Genomic DNA, 15,796 nt, shown 5'->3' on the forward strand with positions numbered 1-15,796 from the left:
TGGTGGCCATAGTGGCATATATTTTATATTATGTTTGAGAAGATTCAGAAGCACAAAGATCACATCACCTCCAATACATGGATCAAAATGTTGAAAATGTAATTAGTTTGATGTGTTTTCTCCCTTTATTTACTTTCTGTCTCAGTAATTAAGCATCCTATTAAAATAGCTTGCGGGGTTTCGCTCGCTCTGGTGCACGTGAAGTATTTACCGAATGCAATTCAGCGTGCAGCCGAGAGATCTACACACAGGATCTCATCGCTCTGTTGGAAATGCTCTGGTGACTCGAGTTAAGCTTCATGTTTCTGATAGCAAACCTCATATAGGTTTTTGTGTGGTGGGGTTATAACACGAGGGACATTTGGAAAGCGGGGTATTTGTCATCATTTAGAGCTCTTTGGATCTTCACGTGGCAATGATGCAAAACCCAGGACTCTGATTAGTTTATTAATTTTCAGTAATGATTCCCCTGCAAACTCTGTAAACTCACTGCCAAGTTTGGTGCAATTCAACAGGGGCAAGTTGTCCTAAAATAGCCTAAAATAATCTGAGCACAAGCAGATCTGAACTCTTATAAATCTGGGCTGATGCATGGCCAGGGTTCCAGGTTGTTGCTAAGGTGTTCTGAATGGATTTAAACTGATTGTTTTGCATTTACTAGGGTGATTTAGTTGGGTGCTAAGGCATTGCTATGTAATTGCTAAGGTGTTCTGAGTGCATTGTAATATGTTGCCTTGCAGTTGCAAGGGGGTTTGGCTGGTTGCTAGGGCATCACTTTGTGATTGCTAAGGTGAAGTATATTGCCATGGAGTTACTGGGGTATTCTAGCTGGTTGCTAGGGCATCGCAATGTGATTGCTAAAGTGTTCTGATTGATTGCTAAGGTGATTGCAAAGGTGTAGCTGGTTGCTAAGGCATCACTAGGTGATTGCTAAGGTGTACTATGCTACCCTGCAGGTGTTCTAGCTGGTTGCTAAAGTATTTACAATGTGATTGCTAAGGTGTTTTTAGTGGATTGTAATGTGATATCTTGCAATTGCTAGGGTGTTAAAGCTGGTTGCTAGGGAATCGCTTTGTGATTGCTAAAGTGTGATTGCTAAGGTGATTGCAAGGGTGTAGCTGGTTGCTAAGGCATCACTAGGTGATTGCTACGGTGTATTATGCTGCCCTGCAGTTGTTAGGGTGTTCTAGCTGGTTGCTAAAGCATTCGCTATGTGATTACTAAGGTGAAGTATATTGCCATGGAGTTACTAGGGTGTTCTAGCTGGTTTCTAGGGCATCACTATGTGATTGCTAAAGTGTACTGAGTTGCTGCTGAGGTGTAGTTAGATGTTAAGGCATTACTAAGGGATTTCTAAGGTGTAGTATGTTGCCATGGAGTTGCTAGGGTGTTCTAGCTGGTTGCTAGGGCATCACTATGTGATTGCTAAAGTGTACTGAGTTGCTGCTGAGGTGTAGCTAGATGCTAAGGCATTACTAAGTGATTTCTAAGGTGTAGTATGTTGCACTGGAGTTGCTAGGGTGTTCTAGCTGGTTTCTAGGGCATCACTATGTGATTGCTAAAGTGTACTGAGTTGCTGCTGAGGTGTAGTTAGATGTTAAAGTCGCAATGAAATTGAAATGAAAAACTATATATGTATTTTTAATATTGTGGTATTATTAACAAATGACTTATCTGTGAGCTTCATTATTTTTAAAAAATTTGTGTGTGCTCATAATCTTTAATCAAAAATGCAAATCTCCTCCCCTCCTCAAAACGATCTCTCTTCACTTCCGGTCAAAAGTATGGCAGGTGGGCGGGGTCCGGGAGAAGATCGCAGTGATTAGCAATTAGCAACACGACCCAACTTCAAACGATCCAATCAGATCTCGATGGACAAATTCAAATCCAGCCCTGCCTTATTTCATCTCAAAAGCCGTTTCATTCGGATATACGTCACCACGGGGAAAATAAGGCAATCGCTACTTCCGTTTCATGGCGACTTTAAGGCATTACTAAGGGATTTCTAAGGTGTAGTATGTTGCCATCGAGTTGCTAGGGTGTTCTAGCTGGTTGCTAAGGCATCGCTATGTAATTGCTTAGGTGTTCTAAGTGGACTGTAATGTGATGATTTACAATTGTTATAGGGTATTACTTTGTGACTGCTAAGGTGTTCTGAGTGCATTGTAATATGTTTCCTTGTAGTTGCTAGGGGGGTTGGCTGGTTGCTAGGGCATCACTTTGTGATTTCTAAGGTGTAGAATGTTGCCATGGAGTTGCTATGGTATTCTAGCTGGTTGCTAGGGCATCACTATGTGATTGCTAAAATGTACTGAGTTATTGCTGAGGTGTAGCTAGATGCTAAGGCATTACTTAGTGATTTCTAAGGTGTAGTATGTTGCCATGGAGTTGCTAGGGTGTTCTAGCTGGTTGCTAAGGCATCGCTATGTAATTGCTTAGGTGTTCTAAGTGGACTGTAATGTGATGATTTACAATTGCTAGGGTATTACTTTGTGACTGCTAAGGTGTTCTGAGTACATTGTAATATGTTTCCTTGTAGTTGCTAGGGGGTTTTGCTGGTTGCTAGGGCATCACTTTGTGATTTCTAAGGTGTAGAATGTTGCCATGGAGTTGCTATGGTATTCTAGCTGGTTGCTAGGGCATCACTTTGTGATTGCTAAAGTGTACTGAGTTGCTGCTGAGGTGTAGCTAGATGTTAAGGCATTACTAAGGGATTTCTAAGGTGTAGTATGTTGCCATGGAGTTGCTAGGGTGTTCTAGCTGGTTGCTAGGGCAACGCTATGTAATTGCTTAGATGTTCTAAGTGGATTGTAATGTGATGATTTACAATTGCTAGGGTATTACTTTGTGACTGCTAAGGTGTTCTGAGTGCATTGTAATATGTTTCCTTGTAGTTGCTAGGGGGTTTGGCTGGTTGCTAGGGCATCACTTTGTGATTTCTAAGGTGTAGAATGTTGCCATGGAGTTGCTATGGTATTCTAGCTGGTTGCTAGGGCATCACTATGTGATTGCTAAAATGTACTGAGTTGTAGCTAGATGCTTAGGCATTACTAAGTGATTTCTAAGGTGTAGTATGTTGCCATGGAGTTGCTAGGGTGTTCTAGATAGTTGCTAAGGTATCGCTATGTAATTGCTTAGGTGTTCCAAGTGGACTGTAATGTGATGATTTACATTTGCTAGGGTATTACTTTGTGACTGCTAAGGTGTTCTGAGTGCATTGTAATAAGTTGCCTCGTGGTTTCTAGAGGATTTGGCTGGTTGCTAGGGCATCACTTTGTGATTTCTAGGGTGTAGTATGTTGCCATGGAGTAGCTAGGGTGTTCTAGCTGGTTGCTAAGGCATTGCTATGTGATTGCTAGTGTGTTCTGAGTGATTGCTAAGGTGTAGCTGTTTGCTAAGGCATTACTAAGTGATTGCTAAGGTGTAGTATGCTGCCCTGCAGAGTGTTCGAGTGGATTGTAATGTGATGCCTTGCAGTTGCTAGGGTACTCTAGCTGGTTGTGGAGGCATTTGCTATGTGATTGCTAAGGTGTTTTGCAATGTGATATCTTGCAATTGCTAGGGTGTTAAGGCTGGTTGCTATTGAGCATCGCTATGTGATTGCTAAAGTGTAAGGAGTAAATTGCAGTTTGTTGCTATGTAGTTGCTAAGGTTAACAGGTCAAAGTCAATAAAGAGCAGAAAGCGTAGGTCCGAAAGTGAATATAGCATTGGAACATAAATGGTGCAAAATTAGTTAAATACTCAGGGTTAGCCGTTTGTTAATACTGATGACTTATCAACTAACTTGTACAACTTGAGCTGTAACTAAAGTAAAAAACAAAAGTACACATTTGTCACAAATATGTTTTTTTTACAACTCTAGAAGTGTAGAAAGATAAATGACTTTGCTCATGCCAACAACACGCGCAAAAACAGAACGAACAGGAAGTGAGAGCCGTGTTACAGGAGGTGGAAGGCGCGATGCGAGACGCCCTGTGGATTCTGGGAACAATGTGATATCAAAGCACCAGCAGCATGTAGACTTTTCATAAGCGTCTGATTACATGAAAGACTGGAGTCGCATTCATTATCGGCCCTGTGAGCACATGGTCCAGATCTCTCCAAATTTAGCCTCTCTTTGAGTCTGGTCTGCGAATGCATAATGAGAACTCCATGGTGATGTGCTCACACAGTGTGTTCTCGCTGTAAACATCCACACGTCTGTAATACGTGAGGATGAACTCGCACGTGCATAACAGATCTCGACCCAAGACCCAGAGTCTCACAAAAACAAGTTAAGGTCATATTTCAACAAGAATCAAAAGAAAATAAGAAATAATAAAGGTCTTCTATTAAGCATAAGGAAATTAAGACTTTATTGAGGACCATTATTTATTTATTTCACATTCAATCGTATTACTTTAATACAGTTTAATGGTTATCATTATAATCTGCAATATACAGTACACTGTAAAAAAAAATCCGTAGAAATTGCAGCTGGGTTTCCGGTAATTTACAGTAGATTTAAATTTATGTTATTTACTGGCAAGATTTTGTTTAAAGTTGAATGATCATTTAACATTTACAAGTCTTTGTCTTTACAGAGTAAAACTAAAAAAAACAGCATCAAGCAAAACGTTCTGGGAAACAAAATCTGAAGCAAAAAACAGAAAAAGGTTGATGATGATTTCTGGTTCCCAGAATGCTTTGCATGAGGCTGTTATTGTATAGTTTTATTCTGTAAAGGAAAAGACTTGTTAATATTTAAAAAATGTTTACATTTGAACAAACTCTTGCCAGTAAATAACATAAATTTAAATCTACTGTAAATTACCGGCAACCCAGCTGCAATAACATTGTAATTTCTACGGATTTTTTTTACAGTGTAATAAGACATTAAAAACGCATACAATAGTGTATAAATGTATCACAACTGAAAAGATATATTGTTAATCAGACAACAGTAATGTACTGTAAATTAAATTTGTTCATCAATATAATAATTTGGGAATATTATATGCTTGATATTTTGTTCTGAAAACAATGCAACAATACAAACAAATCTTAATGATCCTATAAGCTTTCTTTTTGTAACTTCAGATTTATTTCGTTTTCAGCCGAAATATGACCTGGATTTGTTCTTGACAGGTTTGCCTCTCTATTTGACAGAGGATCAGAAAGATAGTCTCATGAGATCAGGAGGGGGCGCGACCCGCTATACTTCACCATCCGAATCTGCCCTCCGGGTAGCAGATATGAGTTTATCCACCGATCCAGGGCTGGATGGGGGTTTGATGGAGGCTCAGAGTCTCCTGATGGATTTTGCTCTTTGTTAATGCTGTTGGTGTGGCGTTATGCTCCACTGATTTACTTTTACACCTCGCCCGTGACCTCGTCTGCCTCCATTTCAGTGACATTGAAGTTGTCCAGGAGAACGGCCTTTAACAAGAAGCTTTCCTTCACCCTCGCCCTCACCCTTTCCTTCAGACCTCTGGTTTCCATGGTGAGGAAAAACGGGATGTGGGAGTCATTATTTAATGCGATGGGTGTGCCGTTGATGTGAGTGCCACCCATCAGTCAATGCTGAATTTTAAATTATAGGCCGGCAACATTAATTTCACATTTAAAGATTCATACGCATCCCTCCACACGTCTCATCACAGCTTCAGGTTTCAAACCTGCAAGCAACAATGTTGACTAAAACGTTTCTTTTGTATGACTTCAGCAGCAGACAAAACCCCCCCTGCCCCCAGAGAAAATAACATGCGCTCACATCTGTGTGACATTTACGCACCTGACTATTCATGCCGTTCTGCCTATATTCAGATCCCTTAAAGGCAGCGCATGAATTTCCAATAAGGTATTATCTCGCTATGAAAAGAATTTGGGAGATACCTCAGCTGTTGCATTTCTAATACACAAAAGGATGAGAGTATTAATAAAATCAGGTCCACGAGAGACAGCAGCGATTGACTAGACACACATACATTATCAAATCATTACTTAACTCATTCCCTGCCAGAATTTTTTGTGATTTTCACAAAACTTTCACAAAGTGCATTCCAGGAAAAATTCCTTCTATAAATATATAAACATACAAATATATCAAAAGAAACAACCAAGGGAGTAGGTTTGATTCTGGCATTGGTGGGGACATAAATAAAATGGTCGCATTGCAAAAACTGTTTATCACCGTTTACTTGACATAAACAACAGACAACTCAGTATGCACTTTACTCAGTGACATCTGACTCGCCACCCTCGGTGCCATCCCAAATTTAATGTACTATAATAAACAATTCGTTATGTCCTAGAGCCTAATAAACAGTAGCTGTTTAAGTCTTTGTCAAAAAAAATAAAATCACATTGTAACATATGAATCCATATTAACTTTATAACATTGAAGAATATGCAAATAATATTTAATTCTTAATTTAATTTTGCCAAAAAATCCCAGTGTTGAAGTAGGCATATATATCATGCTGTTTCCTGAACACAGTTTATTAACGTTTCTGTAGTTCACATTAAATCTTCTTTTTATTAACAGACAGTTAATCAGTGTGGAAAAAAAATAATTTTAAGTTTAAAATGCAACCTTACATTATGTCTACATCTGTGCAAGTAATGACCACAGTGCAGTAATGTAAAGTATTCAGCAATCATGACATGAATTCATGTTTTTACCATGTTGGGGTTATTTTCTTTCATGGATTAGGGAACCCCCTAAATAACCTTGCTACCCCATTTATAAAAGGTTGACAGAAGTTTGCAACTCCTCAGGGTTAACATGGAATTGTCGTGTATTGGTGAAAACACTGTCCTTGAATCATTATGTGGCACAACTTTTTTGTGCATGAAACAGTTACAGTGGGTATAATAATACTTTCTTCCTCACTTACCTGTAGCCCGAATAATCACGCGCGTCTTGTTGAGTGAACTTTGGCGCGTTGTACAAAGTGAAACCATCCTATCACACGTAGCGAGTAAAGACAAGCCCATCAAAAAGTGATGTGCGTTAGAGAGGCGGGACTCAAGAATGCTAATCCAATCATATTAGCAATGTGCGTTAGAGAGGCGGGACTAAAGAAATGCAAAGCCAATCATATTAGCGATGTGACTTACGGAGGCGGGCATTGCAGAGAACGAAAGCTGTTAACCGTTTGTGTACCACATAGAGCGTTATTTTTACAGAACGGGATTGCAAATGATTTCTAATCTAATTTAAATGATTTCTGACAAAAATATAATAAGTAAAAAATAGAAAACACAAGAACAAGACGGACATTAGTGGTTATATATGAATACAGATTAATTGTTTGGTCGAAATTATTGCTAGGGACAATTCAGTCTTCTCTGAATATTGGTAGGGACATGTCCCTAGCGTCCCACCCTAAATCTACGCCCATGGAAACAACAGACCTTCTGCTTTCAAACAAAAAAAACGTTTCATCCTATCTTAATTTGTTTTCTTTTTATAACCTCTTAAATATGGGTAGGTTGCTTCAAATAAAACAAAATTTTGAGCAAAAAGATGAAATAATTGCAGGAATTTTGTTAGAGATCAGATTCAGAATAGCTATTAAAACATACATGGAGTTTTAAACGTTGACAAATTTGTTTTTGCTTTATAAATTGGGTAATATAGCGGATAATAGTGGAATTACATATTATCGTAAAAACTCATCAGGAAAGCATCATTGGCAGGAAATTTTTTCTCTTAATTAACGAGATAACACGTCAATGGCAGGGAAAGAGTTAAAATTGAAGTGTGTCTATTTTTAAGTCAACATGAAAACCTTATTTAGTTTTCTAATACACATTTCTTGATTTTATTTTCATTTAAGCATTCGGCAAACACTTTTAACCAAAACAACTTACAGTGCAGTCAAAGTATATCTGAAGAGTTTGATTCCAAAACGCAATAAATCCATTTGGACAAATTTGGGTAAAAATATGTTTTCTATACCAAGAAAGTGACAAGATAAAAAACATTATTTTCTGTTACAAACTGTCACATAGCATATTTAGGTTATAATAACATAAAAATTTTCAAATCCATAATTTGATTTTTAAAGATTTATTATAAAAACTGATTATTTTTTCTGCAAAATGCAATAAATCCATAACAAGTTTTTTTTTTTTCAAAATACTATAAAACTTTCATCTTTGCCATGTTATATTCATTTAGATGACTGGTATACACTAATTAAAAAAAACATTAATGGCATTAATCAAAACACTTATTTTGTCATATAAAGAACATGGTCATAGACCTTTCTCACAGTAACCGGAAATACGTAATCGTCATGTAAGCGGAGTTCCTGTCAAGCGTCAACACACTAGAAAAACATAAACCCGGGCAAGTTTAAAATGGATCAAAGAGTCTACACAACTTCGTTAACGGATTTGCCAAATATTACATTTGCTGATGTGACACGACTAATGGAGGAAAACTTTTTCTATGAAGAATTTGTCCATAAATTTCTAGGTAAGTAGAGAGCGAGTCTAACTGTTACTGAACTGTTAACTAAAACGACACATTATAAGTCTCGCCGGATAGCCTGAATCCACTTCTGTCTAACTTCACCATCAACAGGGAATTGATGGAACAGATACGGCTTTTTACATTGCCTTGATTGCGGAGGAAGTAGATTTCCGTGACGATTGCGTATTTGCGGTCATAAATACGGAAGTTGTGAGAAAGGTCTATTTCTGCTGTTATACTTGGGATGTCGTTGCTGAACTTTATTGACAGCGATCAGCTGTTAAAGGAACAGTACGTAAGAAATGTATATCAATTAATCATAAAATGGCCCTGATATGTCACTAGACATTAAGAAATCAACTTCATTTCAAATACTTATAACACTGACAACAGTGGTCTGGCCAGGCTATTGTCATTTAAAAAGTGGAGTTGCAGCCCTCAACTAATGTTTATGTTGTCATTTTGTGTACTGGCCACCAGTTGTGTGATTGCAGTACCAGTTTTAGACACAAGTTTTGTGATTGCAATATCAGTTTTGGCCACAATCCTACATACTGTTCCTTTAAATGTTTTGGTCCTGCTCGATTTTCGTTGAAAAGTTTTTCATAAGTTCCCCTGGGGTCAATGTGTTAGCATGACAGAAACTTGATGCCGTCGTGTGAGAACAAGCAACAGCCAACATTTTTCCTTCACCCGAGTGCCTCTCACCTAAATTATCAGATTTTGATGGCTTACGTTTCTTCCCTGCCACAGAAAACCACCACAGATTTATCAATGCCATCAAAATTACTATTTTGTTTTTGTTTTTGTTGCTTGTTGACCACGAAGTACAAAGTAGATGAGGAAAACTAGGATTCTGTGTGTATTCAAAGTGCCGCCATTATTGTTTACAATGCGTGGAATGGTGCGCTGTGATTTGTTGAGCGGATTTATTGCATTCTGTAGTGTTGGGAAAAAAAAGAGACAAACGACACAAAACCACAGCGGATATTGGATTTTTGTGTACAATTAAGAATTTACTTTTAAATACTGACCTGATACAATACTAATTTTGGCGGTAACAATAAAAAAGGCATTTATTGCGTTTTGGAACCAAACGCTTCATCTTTTTTGCATATTGCCTGGGAATCGAACCCTTAAAGTCCCTTTAAAAAAGTTTTTTTTTACAACTTATTTCTGATCAACAATTAAAGCTGACATCAACTGTACCATAACGTTTGTTTCTTAAGCTCAAATTGCGCTGAAAAACACCTTCGTTTCAGCTACTATGCATGTGCGATATTTTATTGATAGACGATTGGTTCTTTTAACTGGAAGGCGGGACTTCCGTCGCCAAAGCACCCATATTGAGCGTTGCATCGTACTCTATTCATAGTAATAGCAGTGCACAATTTTGTTATATCCAGTATGTTTGATCTTCTAGCACAAAGCTACACTGCAAAAAAATGATTTTCAACAAAAAAAAATCTTTTTTTACTGAAAACAAGACAAAAATACTAAGAATTTTTTTCTTGAAAACCATTTTTTGCAGTGTACATCTGTCAGTGTTCATGACTAAAAAAAGATCACATTGTTAGAAAATAAATGGGTGACGAAAAACAACATGGCTCTGTTTGTCATGTCAGCTGCTGGCTTAACAGTTATCAAGAGCTACTTGATTGTCATTATTTTTGCAATCCATGGTGATACAAAGAAATTGTATATATTAAAGAAGTCATTCAATGTTTTCTTAATTCAAAAACTTGTCTGATTGACATTTAACACATCCACTAATCCCACATCATGGCCTATTTCCACCCCGCGCTGTAAAATATAAATAAGCTGTCTGAAGCATTAGCAGCCCGGTCCGACACGTTTAAAGCTAGACGCTATCAGTCACGACTGACCCAGTCAGACTAACTTCACATATTCAGCAGTTGAACTCCATTAAACGGTCAGTCTCGCTCTCCGTCTCTCCTGTCAATGTTCATGAGTGACCCCTCACAAGGCCAACAGGACATTGAGTCGACATTTGGCGTGTCTGTAAAAGACAGCTCTCTCACCTGAGACATCACATATCCGTCCAGACGACGTGCCCTACTGAGGCAATCTCCCGAGTGGACTTTTCCAATTACGCTCCCAAGTGGGAACATCTGATGTATGGTGGACAGAACAATGGCCCTGCTTGAAAGACCGGTGAGATGTCTCCAATTGAGTAAGTGCAGCCTTAAATAGGTTTTTTTTTTGATGGAAGAACGCAGGCGACGGTGACGGCCACCCTCCCCTCGCCTAGAAATCCCCCTCGGCCCACGTTCGCCCACCCCTCCGCACCCCCATAATGTAATCTGGAGTGTCTCCCAGACTCGACGGGGGCAACACAAACAGCATTAGTGTGTAAATAGAGGAGGGGTAATAAGGAAGCTTTTGGGCTGAGAGAGGACACAGAAATAACAGCGAGATGCTTTCGTCTTCAATACTCAACAGAGCTTATTATCCTAGCATGAATGTAGTTCAGGGTAAAACGGGGGCCAAGTATAAGAACCTCATGGGGCGGACGGTGACGCCGGGTCCATTAAAATGTGCAGCTCTAACATCTAAAAGAGGTTTTTTTAATTTCATCAGCAGTAATGTTCTAGATTTCTTGGTTAATTAGACTGGTTATTCATTAATCTCTGTCTTGTGTCCATCATTTTTAAATATTTCAAATAAATCCACAAATCCACATCTTCCAAATATCTTCTTTCTGTATTTATATATTTAGCACCCAATACTCCCCCAACAGTACAGCGTCTCTCTTTTGATGTTTTTTGCTGGTCTTAAAGTAAAAGCTTAGTTAAATCTTGAAGCTACATCAGCGGTAGGGTACAAAATGGACATTTTTTTGTTAATCATGTTAATATAGAAAGAAAGAGATTATTTTTAGTTTTTTTCCAAATTGTCCAAATGAGACATAACTTTACAATTCTTAATAAAATATATTAATACCCATATTAAGTCATTTTTTTAATTTCCTGTTTTCTACATAAAATCATCCCACATAATGTAAAGAATATTGAGTGAAAATATTACCTTGATATCTTTATTGTATTATATTATTATCTATATTTACTCAATAATGTCATGTCAAAGAATGAAATCAATGTTTTGGAAATCAACTTCCAACATAAAAATAAAAAGTAGTGTCATTACAATTAATAAAGTCGCCATTACACAGAAGTAGCGATTGTCTTATTTTCCCCCGTGGTGACATATATCCGAATGAAACGGCTTCTGAAATGAAAAAAGGTAAAGCTGGATTTGAATTCGTCAATTGAGAACTGATTGATTTGTTTGAAGTTGGGTCATGTTGCTAATTGCTAATCCCTGCGATCCATATGACCGGAAGTAAGGGGGTCATTTCAAGGAGGAGATTTGCGTTTTTGATTGAAGATTATAATAAAACATGATTTTTTTAAATAATGAAACACACAGATAAGTCATGTCATTTGTATAAAATACCACAATATTCCTCCCAAAATGACGACTTTTATTCAACTTAAAAGTAATATAAATGAAAATGTGAGTGCTGTATCTCAAAATTTATAATTTAAAGCACTAAGCATTTATTTTTATATTTTTTTTTACAATGACAATGCTCCTGTTAAGTTAGTCCACTGCTTAAGCAACACAAAAGGTCATGGGTTCAAACCAGAGCCAAATGTAAAATATGAATATGAGACCTTAGCTTGAATTTCACTGATTGGGTCATATGTGAATACAAATCCAGTCATAAAGGTAAATTTTTTAATAACCATAAAGTCATGTTGGCCAATCAGAAGCCACTGCACAGCCTCACTTCATAAACAAAGGAGATACACTGCAAAAATTATTTTCAAAAAAAAATCTTAGTATTTTGTCTTTAAGTAAAAAATATCAAAACAATTCTTAAATTAAGATGCTTTAACTTGATGAGCAAAACGACCCAAGAAAATAAGTCTAATTGTTAGACCAAAAATATCAAATTTAAGTGATTTTGTGTATTAAACAAGCAAAAAAATCTGCCAATGGGGTTAGCAAATGAATTTTTTTTTTCAGTACAAATATCTAAAATTCTTAAATTAAGTTGTTTTTCTTTATGAGCAAAATTACTTAGGAAAATAAGTCTAGTTTTTAGACAAAAAATATAATTTAAGCGAATTTGTGCTTAAAATAAGCAAAAAAAATGGAATAAGAAGAATTTTCTTGATTTACGTGTTTATGAAAAAAGTAAACTTATTTTAAGAACATTTTTCTTATCAAATTTTTTGCTTGTTTTATGCACTAATTTACTTAAAGTTTATATTGTTTGTCTAAAAACTAGATTTATTTTCCTAGTTCATTTTGCTCATCAAGAAAATACATCTTAATTTAAGAATTTTTTTGATATCCTTACTGAAAACAAGACAAACACACTAAGTAAGAAAGTCATGTTTGCAGTGAGATTACATTACACAAAATATGTAATGCCAATATAATTGTTTCAAGCATGTAGCTTTACTTTTAAATATCATTTTATTTAATTGTGTGCCTAAACTGCCCAACTGTAACTTTACATGTTTTACTTTAAGGTAAGAAATAATAATTGTCTGACATTTTTGTTTTTTAGCAGACCAACTCAGCAGGAGGACGGTGGACAGCGTGTTTGTGTTTCAGGAGGGCGTGGAAGGCGACATAAACGCAACCCCCGCGTACGACGCTATTGTGGTGGAACAGTGGACAGTCATTGACGTAAGACAAACACACATATTTCTATTCTGTCCTTTTCAAGTATAAATAAAACAACACAATCCAATAGACCTTTAATGTATAAGCCTCAATTTAAATGAGACGCTAGTCAGCACCAACTATACCACTACATACCTGTAAAAAACGTTAGACAAAACTGCACAGCGTTTTTGTAAAGTTTATTGCCAAACTCACAAAGAAACATCCCAGCAAATCCCACTTCACATCAGGACGACTGTTTGATTGACAGTAATGGCACAGAAAGTCTGAGCCTCGCTTGTTAACATCAGATGTTGGTCACTTCAGCATTGATTCCTCTCAGTTTGGTCTCACTTGAGCTTATATGTGTGTGAGAAGTGGTCAGTGTTGTGTTAGCTCTGTGTACTGATGCTATCAACCTAATCGAGTTTTGAGTTTTATTTTATAATCCCACACCTCGCTCGGCTCTCTCGCTCTCTTTTTTTTACCGAGCCGTGACAGGTTTCTCTCTCTGCCGGTGTTTCTGTCCAACATTATTCAGGCTGACGGCTTGCATTCAAATTGAAGTCGGCTTGACATTTCCCAGAGTTCAGTGCGGCTGTGATTTGTAAATACTGTTCAGTAGCAATATACTTTAAGGCCGCGTTGATGTATGTACCAAACATCGGAAAGATACATCTACGCGTAGGTTCATTGGACAGAAGGATCTTTTCATGAACGCATGGAGACGTTTTGAATTGATACGTCTGACATTGGCCATCAATCATTGTCTTATATTCTCTCACTGATATTTCTGTCTTCAGTCGGCCTGCGTGTTTATTTTGCATGCCTCATAAATCATGTTTCTCTCATAGCGTCAATCAGTCACTGATGGTCCTCTGTAAAGTGCCTTTTAATATAGCACCATCATAAAGGTTATTTATGATGATGTACATAGTGCATTGTCTTTCTTAATGCATGACATTTATTTATTTAGTTAGCGCTCGCAGACAAAACGATGTATATGTAAACGTTTAAGCGTATGCACAGATGTCCTAAGCGCTTGTTCCGGGTAACCGAGACATGTCTGTTCAATACGAGTCAAATTGAGTGAGAGCTCTATTCCTGTCGTACAAAAAATCAATACGAGTGTAACCTTGGATGCAATGTAATGCAATGAGGACTCTCAGGCACCGGGGCGCAGCCCTTGAACCACAACAACACAAAAAGCAAGTTTCCATTTTAAATTTCCTTAAGGGATAATCTCTGAAGATTTACTCGCCAGTAAGACTTATTAGTTTTGATGCACTGAGGGTGAAAACTGCTTTAACCGCCTTTTATTACACTGACATCGAGCTCCTCGCATTATTAAGATGGTGGAATAGTTTAAAAAGACTCGGTATACTCGCAATACTGCAACATGCATAAAAGAGAAGGCTAAACTGTGCTTTGTTTTTGGCGTGCACATCATGTTATGCTGACATGGTAATGGTCTGTGCAACCACGGGTGATGACAAAAGTGGTGTTTCTAAAAAGTTTATGCCATTTTACCTTCACAAAGACTTTTTCTGGGCACTGTGCAATGAGATGGAAATTACAGAAATGAACATGCAGATGACAAACAGTACGTTTTATCTCTGCATCCTATTTCAGGAACAATTGGTAAGTCAGTATACTAATATGCAACCGCTAAAACCTACACTGCAAAAAACTATTTTCAAGAAAAAATGTCTTAGTATTTTTGTCTTGTTTTCAGTAAAAATATCAAAAAAAATCTTAAATTAAGATGCTTTTTCTTGATGAGCAAAACAGCCCAAGAAAATAAGTGTAGTTTTTAGATCAAAAATATCACATTTTAGTGATTATAAAACAAGCAAAAAAAATCTGCCAATGGGGTAAGCAAATTTGTCTTGAATTTTTCTTGAATTTAGTGTTTAAGAAAAATGTTTAAGATTTTTTGCTTACCCCATTGACAGATTTTTTTGCTTGTTTTATGGCAAAAAAAAAAATAGACTTATTTTCTTGGATCATTTTGCTCTTCGAGAAAAAGCATCTTAGTTTAAGAATTTTTAGATATTTTTACTGAAAACAAGACAAATAAACAAAGAAATTTTTCTTGAAAATCATTTTTTGCAGTGTATTCATCTCATTTACGCATCTAGAGTCGATATAAACACTGCAAAAAATGATTTTCAAGAAATTTTCAAGAAGTATTTTTGTCTTGTTTTCATTAAAAATATCTAAAAATTCTTAAATTAAGATGCTTCTTCTTGATGAGCAAAAGGACCCAAGAAAATAGCAAAAAAATCTGCCAATGGGGTAAGCAAATTTGTCTTGAATTTTCTTGAAATTAGTGTTTAAGAAAAATGTTTAAGATTTTTTGCTTACCCCATTGGCAGATTTTTTTGCTCGTTTTATGTACAAAATCACTTAAATTTGATATGTTTGGTCTATAAACTAGACTTATTTTCTTGGGTCGTTTTGCTCATCAAGAAAAAGCATCTTAATTTAAGAATTTTTTGATATTTTTAACAGTGGCGGATGCAGAACGTGACATATGGGTGGGCATGGATTAAGTCCGGGTGGGCCTGAATCTATGGGTGTCACTTTTGAATAAAAACTATAACAAGTCTATAAAATTCGTCAAAAC

The 15,796-nt window shown here is 36.8% G+C and overlaps 1 protein-coding gene across 3 annotated transcripts in view; it reads left to right on the plus strand.

The window, feature by feature from the left end:
• The window catches only part of rftn1b (raftlin, lipid raft linker 1b), a 131,303-nt gene that overhangs the window by 78,820 nt on the left and 36,687 nt on the right, over positions 1–15,796 (plus strand). For 2 of the 3 annotated variants that reach the window (XM_065298919.1, XM_065298917.1), the window contains exon 7: positions 13,070–13,191. In XM_065298919.1, the coding sequence (XP_065154991.1) occupies positions 13,070–13,191 (122 nt within the window). The remainder of the gene's footprint in view (positions 1–13,069; positions 13,192–15,796) is intronic. The other variant, XM_065298920.2, reaches the window with a different exon arrangement.

The sequence above is a fragment of the Paramisgurnus dabryanus genome, chromosome 13 (genome assembly GCF_030506205.2).
Source record: "Paramisgurnus dabryanus chromosome 13, PD_genome_1.1, whole genome shotgun sequence".
Classification (NCBI taxonomy): Eukaryota; Metazoa; Chordata; class Actinopteri; order Cypriniformes; family Cobitidae; genus Paramisgurnus; species Paramisgurnus dabryanus.